The sequence below is a fragment of the Harmonia axyridis genome, chromosome 1, assembly GCF_914767665.1.
Source record: "Harmonia axyridis chromosome 1, icHarAxyr1.1, whole genome shotgun sequence".
Taxonomy (NCBI): Eukaryota; Metazoa; Arthropoda; class Insecta; order Coleoptera; family Coccinellidae; genus Harmonia; species Harmonia axyridis.
This window is the reverse complement of record NC_059501.1, coordinates 24,862,366-24,880,140: the sequence shown is the minus strand read 5'-3', so window position 1 is coordinate 24,880,140 and position 17,775 is coordinate 24,862,366. Positions and strand designations below refer to the sequence as shown.

Sequence of the window (17,775 nt, the reverse complement as noted above, 5' to 3'; positions counted from 1 at the left end):
TGCTGTTGATTAGAAATATGAGTGTTTTTTCAGTCTTTTCTTCAACATATTTGTGTTAACCGGATTCCACCAATTTTGAAACTGTTGTTAATTTCTGTACAACTTTTTTTGGGATTTTCTCATTGAAATCATCAGATGAAAGTGTGAGAAGTTATCGTCATTGAACAGCACTGGTGGATGTTGGGCATTTTTCCGTAACAAGATCTGCTGTCAAGAAAAACTTATAATTTATTTCCGATATTTTGCTTTATTTTTTTATTGTTGTGATGAAGCTATCAACTCGATAATACTTAGTAAATTTTTATGATCCTTGCTGAAAAACATTTACCCCTCTTCAACCAATTATATACCAGTCATTCAAAACAAGTTATTCCAGGAGTTCAAGCTCATTCAATTGCGTCAACATCTCAACAAAGAAGACGCCACCAGTTGATACTGTATAGTTCATTCTCATTATCATTTCCGTTTATCATAGTAATTAAGTACTTACATTTGGGATTCATATTTTTCGTACTTTGTTCGATGAGAGTTTCTCGCAGTCTATACATCTCTTATTTGATCAACAATTATACCTACAAGGTTCATTTTATAATGACGATTATTATTTTCAGTAGAACTCATACTCATTTGAGAAAATAATGCAGACATGCGGTAACCACTCACGTGAAGTCGGGAGCTTCGGATTGCCTTTGGAACCTTCAGACATGTATATATTTAGGTATCTTTATGAGATGTGATTCATCATGATTGTCATTGTTGTCGCTCAGTTTATTTTTAAGATTTGGTGTAAAAATTTCCACGCACAAGTCCATGGATTTTTGTGGGTTTTGATTCACTCATGTAATAATTGATGATTTATTCAGGAATGAACATATATTTTTTTATTTGTGATGCAACCAGTCTTCTTGAAATTGGGCATGAACTATTCGAATCGAAATTAATATTAATTTATTTACCATCAACCATTCTATGGTTTGTCAAAATAATTGATTTCATATAAGCACTCTCAGATTCACTCTGAAAATGAAAATGTTCATCCTTCACCGTATGTTTCTAGGTTTCTTTCAACACATGTAGACGTTCTCGTGCATCATACTGTCGTTTGTGAATTTGAAAACAAAGGTTCCATGTCCGATCATTACTGTTCATTTCTTAATATTTTATTAATTAAACTTGGAAAACCAATATTTAGTTGTAAGTACCACTTAAATAATGATGAATCCTTGAATTCCCAGATTTTTGTCAGTTATTTCTTGCTGATTGTGTTTTTTTTCGTCACCTTTGTAGATATCCAGTATACTTTTATCCTATGTGTTTGAATCCGTCTGATTTTATGTATTTTAGAATATGAATGTAAGTGACACCAGTATGGTAAATAATGTGTACCTCTCATTCCAGAGTCCTGATGATGATAATAAAATTTATCGAAACTGTTGGCAACTAAACAATTGGTTTTTGTCATCTTTAGAGCTTAAACCCATTAAAACACTAAACTTGAAAAGAACAAGGCTATCCTCCCACAGAAGAGGAGACTAGAGATCAATTCAAATCTAAAGATATCTGGAGAAGAGTTAAAATAGAAAATGAAGTCAAGTGTGTACCAGTAGATAATGATTTACATGAAAAAATCATATAAAATATGTAGTGGATAAAACAAAGTCAGTAATGAGCAGACTTTATCCACTTATAGGAAAAAAGAGACTAACTAGGAGTCAAATGAACCAAAATATGAAACTGGGAATAATCAAGTCAATTGAAAGATTAATAATATATGGATCGGCAACATGGAGAGGCCGAAAAGCCATATCAAGAAGTGACAGAAACTAAACTGATCAGAGCTGGAATGTATATACAGTCGTTCACAAGAAACCAACAAATCCACAGAGACTTAGAATGGAAATTTGTCACACATTTCCTGAAGAAAGAGGCCGAGTCAACATCCAAATGACGAGCTAATAAGAGTAGTTGAATACAATCCTGCCGAAGATGTTATAAGGATACTAACCTATCAAGAAAGACACCGAGATCAACTTGTAAGGAAGAGAAAAGAGTAAAACTCAATTTCAAATATCAAAAAAAAAGAGAAAAGGTATATACAAAACACATTTATCAATTTGAAAATGTTGAAAAAATCTAACGGTGTCAAATCCGGAGTCCTTGGTGGTTTTAATTATCTAATTCATGTTTATAGCACCAGTTATAAAAAAATTATGACAACTATTCATTCACGCCATTTTCTCTTATACCTTGAAAACAGTTGAATTTATAAGGTTGCGGTTTTCACCCAATTAATTCTCTCGAAAATCGATCCCAAATACGGACCATTAATTTTATCTAGCTCAAAGGGATTCTATCCGATATCGGGGGTTTTTTTTCGACAAATAGTGGCCTAAAGTCAGCTTTAAATTCATAACCAACGAAAATGCCATCAGAATTTCTTCAAAGTTCTATCGATGTTGATGAAAAAACAAAGAGTGAATATGTTTCAGGATCGGATATTGGATGTTAATAACAAAAACCACCTCCATTTATTCAATTTAATGTTCTACACGTATCACAATTAGTAGTAATGAGTCTATTATCCTATACAAATATCTACACATCCACCTTAATTCTAAATGATTGGAGAATAAGCTATGGCCGGTTGAGATTAAGAGACGACGAAATAAATTTCTTTCATTTTGGTTTCAAGATCAAGGAGGCAATCAATCAAACTTTGTTTTTCGGACTCAAAAAGTTGGTCCCATAATTTAATTTAGAAGTGCTTCAATTTATTTCGCTCTCAGAGGTAAAAACTTCTACTTTTCCCGATGGACTGGTTTTATGAAATCAGTCAGTTTCACAGATATCGCTCAAAATTCGGCAATACACGAAATATTTATAAAATTTCATTTGAGTATTAAACTTCAAGTAAAATATGAATGTGTTCAAGTAAGATATCATATTGAAATAAATCTAAAAAAATATTCACAGTTTCACAGATATCGCTCAAAATTCAGCAATATACGAAATATTTATAAAATTTCATTTGAGTATTAAACTTCAAGTAAAATATAAATGTGTTCAAGTAAGATATCATATTGAAATAAATCTAAAAAAATATGATAATACAATTAGTGCATAATAACATGGACACAAAAAAAACATAAAACATGTTGTTATTTCATCGATCGTTCTGGTATAATTTTCACATTAAAATTGTTAATCACATTTCATTTCTAACTGTTAATCGATAAACAAAGCTAAATAATTATGGTGCAGGTTCGAAAAGATATAAAACAATAATATTGTGGATGAGGGTAGATTCTTTGGACAAATGTATAGAATTTCAAATGGATCATTACCTCATTTTCATTCCAGTATATTGACGATTGAATTGTTTTTATAAATTTTAATGAATATTCGATTGAGCAAGAAAATAATAACGTAATCGAACGAAAAAATCACATTTTCAGTGAATTGAAAAATGCCTTATGACACGATTTCTTTTTTCGTTGCAAAATTAATCCTTTCAAGGTGAAGAGGGATATTGTACAACATAAAAAAAAACTTGGATGTAATGAATTTCATTTTTGATGAACAATCTGGAAAATTCACGGTGATTGTTTCCAGAATAAGGAGAATTTTCATATATTCAGAAGGCACTCTAAGGAAAAATGGGCGAATACAGAAGTTCAGTGAAAAAAGAAAAATTCATTTACCTACTCGTCAGCAGAGATTCTTTTTCACTGATCATCTGTATAGTAATGGCATTTATTACAAGTATGATATCGGCACTATAGCTCTGGAATAATTGGTATCAGCTGGTAAAAACATGTAAAATACTATATCTAAGAGGATTTTGGAGTTTTAACTTACAATGTCGTTCAATGACATAAAACACTTACATTACATTTATTCTAAACACTCATTATATTGGCTATTTTTTACACTGGCACAGCTCCTAGTCGTCCCTAAAGTTATACACATTACACATTCAAAATTAATTCGATAAGTGTACTAAGGTAACATTCATAAAACCAATGAGGTATTTATTACCTCGCATTCTTAGACACGAAAGTAATAGAGATTTTTGCAATATAAAACTGGGTGAAATGTCAATGCATCGAAATTGGGTATGTTTTTTGAATATCGATAATTATAAGAGTAGAGGTATGGTTATTATCAAATCATTCATCGAATGTTGTGGGGGTTGTCACTTTTATAGATCATAACATGGATACGCACTCAGCATGGTCGATAAATGAACCTATGGCCTATAAAATACCACTTTACTTTATCCCAACCAGATCATAAAACTCTTTCATTTATGAAATTTTCGTGAGTTATTGGAGGTATACTCCATTCTTTTACGGTCTGCAGCGTTATGAATTTCCTATGATGTAGGCAATTTTGAAAACAAGAAATGGAGTTTCAAGTTCTGTATTAAGGGCATTAAAATTGGAAGTGTTATTTTTTTTATCTCAATTTTAAACTGTGACAATTCTAGTCATTTTTTTTCATTCGATTTTGTATATACACATCTCAAATCTCTATTTATTCAATAATGATAATAATAATAAAAACTAGCATCTGATTTGATTGCATCATACTAAAAAACTAACATTTTCTTACCAATTTTCAAATGTGATGACTTCCCATTTCTGGCGAAAAAAATTGAACAATCCTGCGAAAATGACAGTGCCGATCAACATGAGTCCTGAACTGAACACCAAAGTCTTAATTGAGCTTAATTATCCCATGCTAGCTGATAGTTTAAGAAAAAAATATTAGCAGAATAGATGTGGAGGTCAGTCAGAAGAATTCAGACATTATTTCATTCACAAATCAGTTGGTTCCAAGAAAAATTTGTATGGAGTTCTTGGAATTTCATTATGTTGATCTTTTTATTGATTCTTGACTATCAAGCATTAGAATTCCCTGGGAAGATGTGTACTGAGGTATTCAAGTATATGGCGATAACATTTTGAAAACAATATTTCTCGCCATCCACGAAACTACACTGAATTCGAAGGAAGTGTAACTATTGTAGTGCAGAATGCGAATTGAAAAAGTTATGGTTGAAATACAAAAATATCAATGTCGGATAGACGAATCTAATGTCTGAAAATTAGTTTCTCGAACTTTTCGATCTGAATTTTAAGTCAAATTCATATAAAATTAGTGATTTCACTATTCCACGAGGGTTTCTATCATGTTAACTGGCCTGATATTAGATACGATATAACCATTGTCATAATATCGTGTTGTGACTCTTTGCTAGCCCGAGAGATGGCGTCGTGGGCTGGCCATCTCTCGGAAGACTGAACGGCAACGCCTATAAACCCAAAGGTTCTACAGCAAAGTCACTATGCTCTGCTATAGAGACGGAAGATGTGTATGGCAGGGAACACTCATTACCATACTGACGATTGCATCAGTATTACCGGGATGAAATACCGCAATCCTCTGAGAAAGGCGCATCTTCAGAATTGGCTGAGAACGCCAAAATCTCAATAGAAATGCATTTCAATTTATTATTTGATGATCATCATTTAATATGAACTGAAAATGGAAAATGCATCAATGTTTGCACTACTTTCTGATTCTAACTACACAAATAATCTAATTTAGTGTAGTGTAGTGAAGTGTAGTTGCAATTTGAGTGTATTATAGTATACACTACTCTACTTGTGGATGTACCTTACGCCCTTTTTTTATCTGTTTTTCGCAAAGCTTCGAAATTTATGTTGTGAAATCTAGATGTTCAATATAACCGTGTTTATTGTAAATTTATTATAAATGAAAGGTTAAACTCTATATGAAATGAAGGCTTTCCGGCGAAGGTTAAAAATTAAAAATGTGCCTCTCATGAAATATCAAAATGCAGTATATTCTCTACCAGCTCCTTCTGCGTTAATGCCTCGTGAGCAAAAAAATGATTCGATTATTTAAGAAGACTGCTGTCTATTCGAAAATTGATTCAAATGTAGCTTCAATTTCAATGGAGGCAGTTATCTGAAATCTATGTTCACTCGTAAAAGACCTAATTTTCATACTTTATCCAATTTGAAAGAGTACATTCGAGCTTTTTATTCGATCCGACTTGGTTTTTTATTTTTATGATGGTTCCCAGAATGAACTGGATACGGGAGTCAGTAATATCCGAGAAGTCTTTAATTTCAATCTATTTTCAATTTGCGCAAATAAGTGAAAACCATTTTCTGGTTCGCCAAGAATTCACTTAATTTCACTCTTTCCCTTATTTCTCATTTTTTTCTGCTTTCGGAAGGAACACAATAAAAATGCAAATGGATTTCTTAAAGACGGGGGAATAATGTGAAAGGGATGGGATTTGAGCGGAATAAACACATAACGGACCTTTCAGGTTATTATTTGGTATATTTTCATGCAGATCCGCCGTTCTGAATATATAAAACTAGTCTTATTTGTTTGTTGTCACGTTCATGAATATGTAATTGTATGGAGAGGTTGGTAAGGAATTTCCATAGGAATTATATTAGGTAACATAATTTCGAGAAGTTTAAACAAGAGGTTTGTGGAGTTACAACCTTTGTTCACAATTCTTCTCTTAGAATTACAATACTTTCATTTTGGGATTCAAATCAGATATTTCGAAAGAGTTAGGGCACAGTTCAAAACCGACACTTCTTTTATATTCTTTACATCTTTTCATCGTAGAAACTGACTCTTCTTTGAAATTGGTCAGAATCATAAATATTGCTTCATGGAAGGGGTTTTCACCGTTTTTTTTGGATAATTTCCATTAAAACTTGTTCTACACACAAATTTTCACACCTCATGCCTAATTATATGACGACAATGGCTATGATCTACTAAATATATGCTATTGGTTGTTCTGAAGACGTTCATAAGTCTTGCCGCCTTTTCTTTATATCGATTTTTGCCTTTTTTAGGATATTCAGGGGATAATTATATAAATAGAGGAGTCGAAAATTTTTTCCTAACTTTATAAATTTTCGAAATTTGAAAAGAAGGTAGTCCCAAAGGATAATACAACTGCAAAATTTGAAACCAGTCTGAATAATTGTTCAACTTACATTATCTAAAAATCGCCCTGTTTATCAGTAACTAAGTCCATCAGTCGATTGAATCCTTATAAATCACCTTGATGATCTAAATTTGGGGTTTCCCTTCGCCGCATTCTTCCCGCAACACCCTGTATTTGGGATTATTGTTGTTGCTTCTCAGTAGATTTGGGATACGAAATGAATACTATCATAAAAAATTATCCAACTTTCCCTATGACTCACTATTTTGACGATATTCGCAGTTCTCCGAAACATAAAATATCTTCAGTTCGTTATAGATATGAACAGATTTTAAATACAAATGACTAAAAAGACGAAACACTTTATTTTGACACCAGACAAATGAGTATTCGATGATAGCTTGAAAAAAATCACAGCGAGTATTCACTTCCTCCTTCATGAACCTTCGTCTCTTCTTCATCTCCTTCTCCTTCTTCCTGTTCTGCGGCTGCAATCTTCTCATTCTTAATTTCTTCTCTCAACTTCTCCACGTGCGAATCTAATCCTTCAGACAACAGGACTTCAAGACCGTGCACACCATTCAACTCTTGTTCAACGAAATAGTCTACTAGTCTTTTCCAGATCTCCACATTATCCTCCAGGTTGTATCTCATAGTGACAAGCTCGGGAAATAAGGTGGAGAATATACTGAAAACTGGCATACAAATTTCTTCCGCGAAATCCACTAGAAGTTCCGGTATCTTAGCTTGCTCCCTGTCTATACCTTTGATTGGTACTCTTTCTCTCAATTTCTCCATATCGCCAAATTTAAAGAACTCCTCCAGAAGATACCAACTTACCCTTTTTGTATTGACCCAGTCTTTCACGAAATCTGAGAGGTCAGCAGCTGTCATTATGAGAGCGCAGAGATAATATCTATGTGCTGAATTGAAATTTTGGTAAAACTCTGTACAGATCTTTTTTTGTTTGTACAGAAGTTTCAAGTGGATAGACAAATCAGTGGACAGTATGAGATCTTTGATGAGTTCTATACAAATATTGAAGTCTTTATCGTTTAGACCTTCAAGTATATTACATCCCTCCATATTTAGTATGGATAAGGTTTGGTTCAGGGAATGTCTTGCTTTCATGCACAGTTCACTTGTGAAAAAATTTGCTAATACACTTTTGGTAGTCAACAAGTACGGATTAGTGCAGCCCAAATGATCAATGTCATGACAAAACGCAGCTATAAGGAGTGCCAAGCCTTCCAAAGGCGATACATATCTATCATCCACTAATCTTAACTGTTTCAACATGCAATAGACGAAATGACCAGTGGCGAAGCCATGATGCCAATTCCTGAAAGGATTTTCTCTGTAAACACTTTTCACGGTCAAGAAGAATTTGATGAGCGTTATGTCCCGTATCTTGAATTTCCTAAGATAGTCCAAATCATCGAACATCCTAAGAACATAGCAAGTGGTTTCTGGAATTATGATGCTCCGCGTGAGAAATTCATACATGTCGAAATAAGGGATTCTATGTACGGTTTTGCAACATAGTACTTGAGCCACATCGTCCATTGTCACTTGGACCTTGTAGATCATGATCTCCTATGGAAGAATAATGTATGGTGAGTTTATATTACTTCCATCCTATGAATACTATGATTGATTACTCCTATTTCTTTTTGGCCAATTTAGATTTTTAGAGAAGCGTCCTCAGTTTGAGTCGATTGAGCAATTTTAGTCAAGTAACATTCTGAATGAAATTCATGGGTTAGAACCATAGTTCTAACCAATTCTAATTATTTTCGATTGCTGATATTGAGAGAAAGTAATTGATTTGGTACGGGCATTTGCAATGGTATGGGCATTGCAGAGGATGAACGAGGATAGACTAGGTTGGCCATACAGTGGGTAGGTACCACCAAATTGTAGGAAGCGTCTTATAGTTCTGTGTCACACACCAATATACCTATTATCTTTAGACTAACAATTTGAATTTGTTCGATATGCTTGATACCCTTTACTTATACCTTGAATATTCCTTATTAGGAACACCAACCATTTTGACAATGAAAACATTGGAATAGTAAGGGACTATCTCACAAGTATGGCACATTATCATGATGAAAAACAGTCACTTCTTCAGAAGATGAACAAATGAGAGGATTTAATGAAAAATTTTGAATCGGACTTGAAAGTTGAAGCATATTAGTTAAATTTCCCTCAGAATATTGCTAACTGATATTTATGGGATATCTTCAAATCAGGGAGTGCTTTAAGTTACTTAACTTAAACGGTGAAATTTCCCTTGAAATAGTCGAATATTTTATGGCAACTTCTTTTGAGCTCTAAGTTGTTCATAACCCAAACTTCTGTCTCTCTCCACTATGAACTGATAATTTAATACAAGTTATATACAAGCTTGGATATCAGCTTTCAGGTCATATGAATTCCTTGAAAGGTAGATATAAATCCAAAGAACCACTCCGAAAAATTTCAAACGATCAAATCACGAAACGAGATATCTATTTACAATCGCTACAAATCGCTCTAATAGACATCGTTGCCTGCGAACTGAAAAACGTTTCTTTATCTTGGTGAAATTTATCTAAATCTGCTAATATTCAGCCAGAAATTGAGGTTCAAAATCAATGTTGAACTTTTAGAAGTGCTATTCACTGAAATAGAAGAAACCTTTTGTATTGTATTTGCTGGAAATTATTTACCTGTGCCATTCTACATCGATTGACGCTTTCATCCAACTTTTTGAACATTAGAGAATGCATGAAAGATATACCGCAATTCATAGAGAACGCATCCACAATCTGTTCGTCGAACACATCGAAGGTACCATTTCTCTTGTTCGACACTTGAGCAACTCCCACTAAAAGCTCTCTTTCATCTCTTATAGGGAAGCACAGAATATTTCTGGTTCTTACACCGGTAGCATTGTCTTCGCCTCTGTGAAATAAGGGGTGTTCATAAGCATTGGGTATATTCAGAGTCCTTCCAGTCGCTGCTGTATGAGCTGAGGAAGAAATATACATTTTCAAGAATACGTGATGGTATTAGTATCCTAAATGTTGGCCGATTAGGATTTTTCCACTTTCACACCTTTTTGTTTCAATCTAATCATCTTAATATTGTTGACCTACCAGCAATAGCTTGATCTATAGCTATTCGAACTTCCATCAAACCAGCTTCAGGTTCTGGATTGAATACCCTGGATACCCAGTGAAGATGCTCAGGGTCCATCAGAAACAAGCAGCATCTTTCAGCGTCTGTCAGATTTCTCGAACTTAGCATAACTTCTTTCACTAGTTTCTCAAGATTGTGAATATTTCTGAACAAGCTTTTGGAACCTTCTAGTAGCAAATGACAATTTCTCTTCAATCTTCCTTCTTCCTCTCCTTCCATCGTATTGAGAAGGGTGGTGGAACAATATCTGAAGATCTCTTGAGTGGTTTTCAGTACGAAATAGTCGATCTTTTCGCAATTGAGGAGAACAACCAATGCCACCTGGAGAATTTGAAGTGAAATGTTGAGATTTAAGTAGGTAGCTGAAGTAGGTCTTGTTGACAACAAGAAATTGTGGAATAATATTGAATATAACTAACCGGATTACCGTGTATTCTCAGAGTCGAATCTTTATCTCTCCTACATCGGCACAAAATCGGAATGACATTCATAGGATCTCCTTTTCTTCCCATAACCTTCCTACAAATTTTCTTCACTTCCGGATCCAACTGCTTGGAACACACATAGTTCTGTCCATCCCATTTGATTATGGAATCGATTGTTTTCCTACTGAGGGGCATGATGACCTCGTTCTCCAGCACCCTATCCGTCAACATTTTAACCCTCCCCTGCTGGGAGATCCGCATGATGTGTATAATGAACACGTCGCTAGCCTGGCACATCGTTTTCAGGTACGTGTTGATGTCGAATTCCAGCTCTTGACTGGAAATGCCGTTGAAATTCTCCATGAAGTACATGATCCTGGTGGCATCGGATACTTCGAGCTTCAAAGGGACCGGAAGGCATTCATCTACCAGAGGGATGACGGGAAAGTCCTTCCTGCAATACGGCGGAGCGTCGAATATGTGCTCTTCGCGTTCCTTCTGCATCTTACGTATCGGATTGAAGGGCTCCATCTCGCAATTTTGGGTGGGAAAGAGTTTATCCACGAAAATTTTTTTGTTCACGTTAACAATTTGATTGATAGCTCAAACGTCGAATATAGGTTACATAGAAAATGTGAGATATAAATGGACTTGTTTTGTATTCTATGGTTATGAGCTTTCAACTAAGATGCATAGAACACATGGAGTGTCAAACGTCAAAATTTGAGTTTCATAGAAAGTGTGGGATATGAATGGACTTGTTTTATATTTTATGGTTTCGAGCTTCCAACTGAGATGCATAGAACACGTGGATCGTGAAACGTCAAATATGAGTTACATAGAAAATATGAGATATAAATGGATTCTTTCATCATTTTGGTCATTACTTGGCGGAAATTCATTATCAATAAAAGAAACCAAGTAATTTTCATTAAACTGTTGGAAATGACTTTGTACATATATTATTTATAAATGGATTGGCTTTATATTCTTTGAATGCAAGTTTTCAATTCAGATGCAAAGAATATTTGCTAAGTAGCCTCTGACATATTTTCATCCGAATGTATGCCTGTCAAAATAGGACGTTGATGTCGAAATGAGGAACTTTATTGAATTTTGAAAAGGTGAGTTGGCGTTCAGAAATATCCGAAATATGCAATTTTGAGTAAGATAAAAACAGTCTAATGATTTGGTCTTCAGAAGGGCTGATGTTAGAGGTGAAACAGTGAAGCCACCGTTTCAGGCGTCTTCATTTCCACTGCGTTTGTCAATTTTACCTGCCATAAAAATCTCCAAACCTCCAATACTAAGCTGCCTGTATAATAAATAACACATGGCAGCCTAATCAATATACATATAATTCACTAATACCCTCATTGAGTATTGAATCATTCATCTATTTCACAAAGGCGAAAAACAACACATGTTTGTATCCCAATTAGTTAGCATTACCGAAACTTTGCATGCCCTTCCGCCCTTTGTATTTTGTGGTGTGATAGGTAATCTGTTTTAGATCTCTTCGACACATTATATAGAAGTGGGATTTTTTATATTTATGATATACTCTATGTATATTTCGATATTTTGACTTATGTGTATGTAGATATTCTGTTTTGCTGTTATATTTTATTCCAAAACCTTGGAAACACGTGCAATAATGTATATCAAAACATTTCAGTATTCCTTATTCACTAGAATTTTATTTTTTTATGCACGATTGCAGGATTCTTCATCAGAAGAAAGTCCTGTATTATTATCGGATTAGGTGCTATTTTTTTTTTGGATGGGGAGGAGGTGTGATTATGAGGGGGGTATGTTGTTATCGACGCTTTCTCATCAGAAGCGCCGAAAAATTGTATGCTTCAGGCGCCAAAATTACTATCGTCGTGCATAAAGGAACAGGCACCTGAATGTATAAAAAATGGCAACCGGTATTACTAATGAGAAAAGCTGGCTCCCAAGTTTATATAGGTTGTTCAAAGTAGATATAGCGATAAAAGCTATAAATATAATATTTTCTCAAGTTTTGAATGTTATCATCATTATTGAATAGTTTTTACACTACTTTGATTCCGGAGCGGTTATTGTTTAATGATCGCTAAGGTTTTTTAATCTTCAAGGGTGTCTATCGTTTTTACTTAATGACTAGGCAGAAAACGTATCTGCCGAGTTATTTTTTCAGAGCACAGCTTTGCTGCAAAATATTCAAGATGCTACAATGCAAAACCTTCAAGTTGATAGCAAAAATAAATGATCAGAAAGGAACACAGTCCATATGAACATTGTAGTCGATATTTTTACGCCTAGTCATGTAAGTCATAAATAAAGATTTTAGCGATCAATGAAAAATAGCCTTTTTAGCTGCAAAGTAGAGAAAGAACTATTCAAATATAGTTCAAAAGAGAAATGAGAATATTGAACTTGGGAACTAGCTTTGACCCGAGTTTTTTGATCAGTTTTTCTTATTAAGGCATAAAGGTCTACAAAAAACCGGTGAAATTATCCGGTTACTAATTTTCATATATTCAGGTGTCCAATCCTTTCATTTCTCTTAGCATCGCACATTTAACAATTTCTATTGATCAGGGTAAGAAATTCAGTTGAATTTCCATGTCTCATGCCAAACTCAAGACCTCAAAGGGAGGCCAGAAAGCATGAACTATTATGACACGGACCTTCGGGTTTAGAAAAAGACAAAAAAATAGTCTAGTGCAATAAGGGGAACATAATTATAGTTCGCATTATTTTATCATCGCTTCAAGGATGTTCCTTTGCAATTTCAGAAAATGGACGCCACTTTGTATTTTTCACTGATTGTTTTGATCATAGATTAAATCGTTATTTAATCTGTTATTGGAATCGGTTTCACCAACAGGTCTAACCGTTCTAATTTAATCGTGCATTATTAGAAATTTAATCTCAATTGCAATGCAACGCGCTAACTTCAATTTATTCCAACATATCAATAAAATTTTCATATTTAAATTACAAATTATCAGGTTTCCACACGAATGAATAGCAACCATACTTGCTGTTGTAATTATTTTTTAATTATTATAACTCCGGCAGAATTGTTATTAGCGTCCGGTTTATGTGATATGTTCATTTTCGGTGAGAAAAATTGAAATGGATGATTCTGAATCTCGATAATGGAAGCTTTTCGGATGTTAAATTCACACGAATGCTTTTTTTGATTTCTATTATTTCGACACAAGGTTTGTATCGTCAGAATTTGTACCAAAAATGAGCTAACCAACAATGAATTTTATTCAAATGTAATAAGTACAAACTATCAGCCATCCGTTTTTTTTTGTATATGTAACATGCCGAATTGTTTCTCATTTGATCTGAACTAAAATTCTCTTGAAAAATCGATTTTCCACTCCATCCAGTATATACTGAAAAAATCTCTCGCTCAAGAACATTTGGTAACAATAGATATAAATATACCCGTCTATGTTACGTATTGAACACGATTGATACTCTTAAAAACTATTTAGAAGCAGAAGTCACCGATTGCGCTCCAGTCCATTTCTTCATAACCTCCCAAACTATAGTCCTCCAAGTTTTGACAGTACAGACTCGAACTCACTGCTGCTTCTTGGACACATGTGGCCTCTGCTGCCCACACTGCACCTCCCCAACCCCAGCCATGGCCCCATCCTAACTCCACCCCTGATATAACAGTGTGGTCGTTCTCGAAATTTTGCTGTTTTGAGGCAGTGGCTAAGGAAGTCGATGGGGTTTTTTGGTATTGATTTGATGATGATCTTGGTAACGCTGAAACAAAAATAAATTACGATGATGTTATAGAGTAGATGTTTTGATTTCAATAAAGTAGTATTTTAAAATACATTTTAGACACCACATGGACCGCTATTTTGAATTTTTTTCATAGTTCTTCACCGTTTCTGAATTGGTTCAAAGATGTTAGATAACTGACCATATTTAAAAGAATAATTCTCATTGCTGTTCAATACCCTGTATCTTTCTTATGCTTCGAAAACGAATATCATAATCATAAGGGGAAAATTATTCTCCTGGCGTCATCTACACAACTATACAGGATGGTTTAGATTTTAGTACAATAACTGTGGCGTCGGAATGAACATATTTTTCCATGAAAAAAAGTTTATATGAACATATATCCTTCCAATTTTCGTTTTCGAGGTGCAGGGTGTTGAATTTTGAAAAAATCTGTTTTTTATTTAGAACTCTAGTAGTATTATATTCATTGTCTCAATTTTTAGGTTTTGAAGTCTATAGACTTCATCGCATCCCTATATCTACGCCTTCGATGTTCATTTTCCTATTGAAAATTTATGCCACGGTCTTTTATCGAGATAATTATTCCATTGCTGAAATCAACAGAGTTTTATATTACTGAAAAGAGGTTCGTTGAAACTTTTTCATATATTGTACCGTATTCGAGAAAATCAAGAACAAAGCAAACACTAACTACAAAAATAAATGATGGTTCCTCATTTAGCAAATTCGAATCATTTAATTTTGCGTCGGTGCGAGGTGTGTGTTGAAAGAATTGGCTCACATTTTGATCAATTTTTGTAAATACTTTTAATCGTTTGAGTGTCAGATGAATAATCTCTCTGAAATATTCAATAAAATGCTATCTGAAAGCATTATAATAAACTACTCCATTTTTTGTACCTTCATTTATCCCTACGGAAATAATTTAAAAAAATAAATTTTCGAATATTTTTGTGTGAGTATAGTCTTTGTTTTCTACTCGATTATCACGAATACGGTTCATTCCGTGAAAAAAATCAAAATTTAGTAAAAAACTGTTGATTTTAGAAATGGAATATTTCTTGAATGAAAAATATAGATTTTCAATTCGAAAAGGATCATCGCATCCCCGTATCTACGCCACTGGACAATTTCGGCAGAAGATTTATTCAATTCGAAACTCTACATTATCCAGACTTCAATACCTAAAAATTTCAACAATTGATTTAATAATACTAGCGTTATAAGTAAGAAACTGATTTTTTTCCAAACACTCTATATCTCGAAAATGAAGCATGTTAGTGTATATGTTTATATAGACTTTTTTTATGAAAAACGTTGTTCTATCCGAAGCCAAAGTTATTGAACTAAAATCTGGACCTACCTGTATATGTTCGCCCAGTTTATGATGAAACACCCTGTTTACCCTACCCCAATTTACATTCAAAAGTGTAAAATAAGTATATACTCTGTTAATTATGACGAGGATTCTTCCCTTTTAATGAAGTACGAAATCGTAGAGGAAAACGAATTAGATCAATTAATCAAAGAATTCAAACAGGAGTATTGTGCTGAAAACAAGTTGTTTGTTCGGAAACACGATATCGTCATTAAAATGAAATTTAATCTGATGCTTCGGATAGCTGAGAGGTGTTTACTGTTGTTGAAAGAAAAATTGATTAATTTTTCTCATTTGATACTGTTGGTCCTCTTCAAGTAATTATTTAAGATATTTCTCAACCTCAGCTCGTTCTCCGAGCCGATCGTCATTTCGTCATAAAGTTTGTTATTTTTGAACGCAAATGGTCTGTAACAATAAGGTTAGAGTCCGTCCTCAAATTTGATTATTGTCGGTTGTTATTGCATATACACTTTCGAACGATGGGAAACTAGAAATTTTCAAGATAGGTTCAGATCTCGATTACCATCGGACTAGGAGTTTCGTTGGAAATTTGGTGTTCCTGTGAATTTCGAAACTGCAGGTTCAATGTCAAGATAGAAATTTTCATTTGGATGTGAAATGACATTTCAGACTCGTGCGAAATTCAACTTGTAAATACTGTAACTAAGATAATAGACAATTCAAGAAGAATTTAAAAAAATTAATAAATACAAATGACTGACACTTGCTAATGAATGAAGGAAAAAGGAAAAGTACGATTACCAAGTGTATATAAATATCAAAATCTGGTTAATGTTTCGGCAAATATGCCATCCACATAACCATTGTCAAACAGAAGATTTCCACGTTACTACGTAGGAATCAAAATAGAAAGTAACCCAAGGAGAATGTTCGTCATCAAGGGATAGTAGCGATATACCGGTTTTACCGCGTCTGCCAGCATTCAATAAGGTGCCTGCTATTTCGTTTGTTTGTCATCTTGGGTGGAGTTATGCGGTACTGATGATCCCTAATAAGGGTGAAACCGGTATATCGCTACTATCCCTTGATGACGAACATTCTCCTTGGGTTACTTTCTATTTTGATTCCTACGTAATAACGTGGAAATCTTCTGTTTGACAATGGTTATGTGGATGGCATATTTGCCGAAACATTAACCAGATTTTGATATTTATATACACTTGGAAATCGTACTTTTCCTTTTTCCTTCATAAAAAAATTATCGAATATTTCGTCGAAACCGACGGTTTTGAGCTCAACTTCCACTTCCACAGTTCTAATGAACTTCACAATCTACAATGGCTCAAGGAGTTCTTTCCCCAATTATACGCGTTTCTCGTCATTTTTTGCGTTGGCTTGCAAGGGTGGGGAATTCTTCGATCAGGAATTTTTTCCCACTTTTGACAGAATCGGAAATCGTCAGTGTTTGATAACCCTATTCTCATTAGGTCCTTTCATAGGTGGCAGTGCTCTGTGGGAAGTCAGTGAGGAGGTGTAGCATGGTCTAACTGATACCAAATATTTGTTGGATCTTCAAGTACTGAAGCTCCAAAGAAACTTTTTGGAGTGATGCATACCTGTGCATATTCTGCGATCAGGAGTTTTTTCCTACTTTTCAAAGTATCCGCACTACTGTGAGACTCATTCCAGCACCTAGAGGAACTGGCATTGTGTCAGCTCCAGTTCCCAAGAAGTTGTTGCAAATGGCTGGTATTGAAGATTGTTATACCTCTGCTAGGGGTTCAACTGGAACACTGGGTAACTTCGCCAAAGCAACTTTTGCTGCTATTGCCAAGACTTACTCCTACTTGACTCCTGACTTGTGGGCCGATATGCCTCTTCACCCTATTCACTATGTGCTTCTATAGGCGGCAGTGTTCTATAAGAAAGTCAGTGACGCGGCGTAGCATGGTTTAACTGATACCACATATTTGTTGGATTTCGCAGTATTGAAGCTCCGAAGAAACTTTTTGGAATAATGCATACCTGTGCATATTCTG

At 34.4% G+C, this 17,775-nt stretch overlaps 2 protein-coding genes across 2 annotated transcripts in view; both read right to left on the bottom strand.

Moving 5' to 3' along the window:
* Window positions 1–7,358: 7,358 nt before the first annotated feature.
* LOC123674476 (cGMP-dependent 3',5'-cyclic phosphodiesterase-like) lies at window positions 7,359–11,289 on the bottom strand. The gene is made up of 4 exons (XM_045609361.1): window positions 10,621–11,289; window positions 10,159–10,522; window positions 9,730–10,031; window positions 7,359–8,608 (listed from the first exon to the last, which is right to left on the bottom strand). The coding sequence occupies exons 1-4, from the start codon at window positions 11,155–11,157 to the stop codon at window positions 7,424–7,426; spliced, it is 2,388 nt and encodes a 795-aa protein (XP_045465317.1). The 5' UTR covers window positions 11,158–11,289; the 3' UTR covers window positions 7,359–7,423.
* A 2,586-nt stretch (window positions 11,290–13,875) lies between these two features.
* Window positions 13,876–17,775, bottom strand: part of LOC123681658 — a 75,523-nt gene continuing 71,623 nt past the window's right edge. The window contains exon 6 of the mRNA XM_045619927.1: window positions 13,876–14,406. Within this exon, the coding sequence (XP_045475883.1) occupies window positions 14,123–14,406 (284 nt within the window). The 3' untranslated portion in view covers window positions 13,876–14,122. The remainder of the gene's footprint in view (window positions 14,407–17,775) is intronic.

Coding starts and splice junctions, on each gene's coding strand:
- LOC123674476 (XM_045609361.1), bottom strand. CDS start 11,157: ATGGAGCCCTTCAATCCGATACGTAAGATGCAGAAGGAACGCGAAGAG. Junction 10,523..10,620: donor TGAGAATACACGGTAATCCG/GTTAGTTATATT, acceptor CAAATTCTCCAG/GTGGCATTGGTTGTTCTCCT. Junction 10,032..10,158: donor TATAGATCAAGCTATTGCTG/GTAGGTCAACAA, acceptor TTTCTTCCTCAG/CTCATACAGCAGCGACTGGA.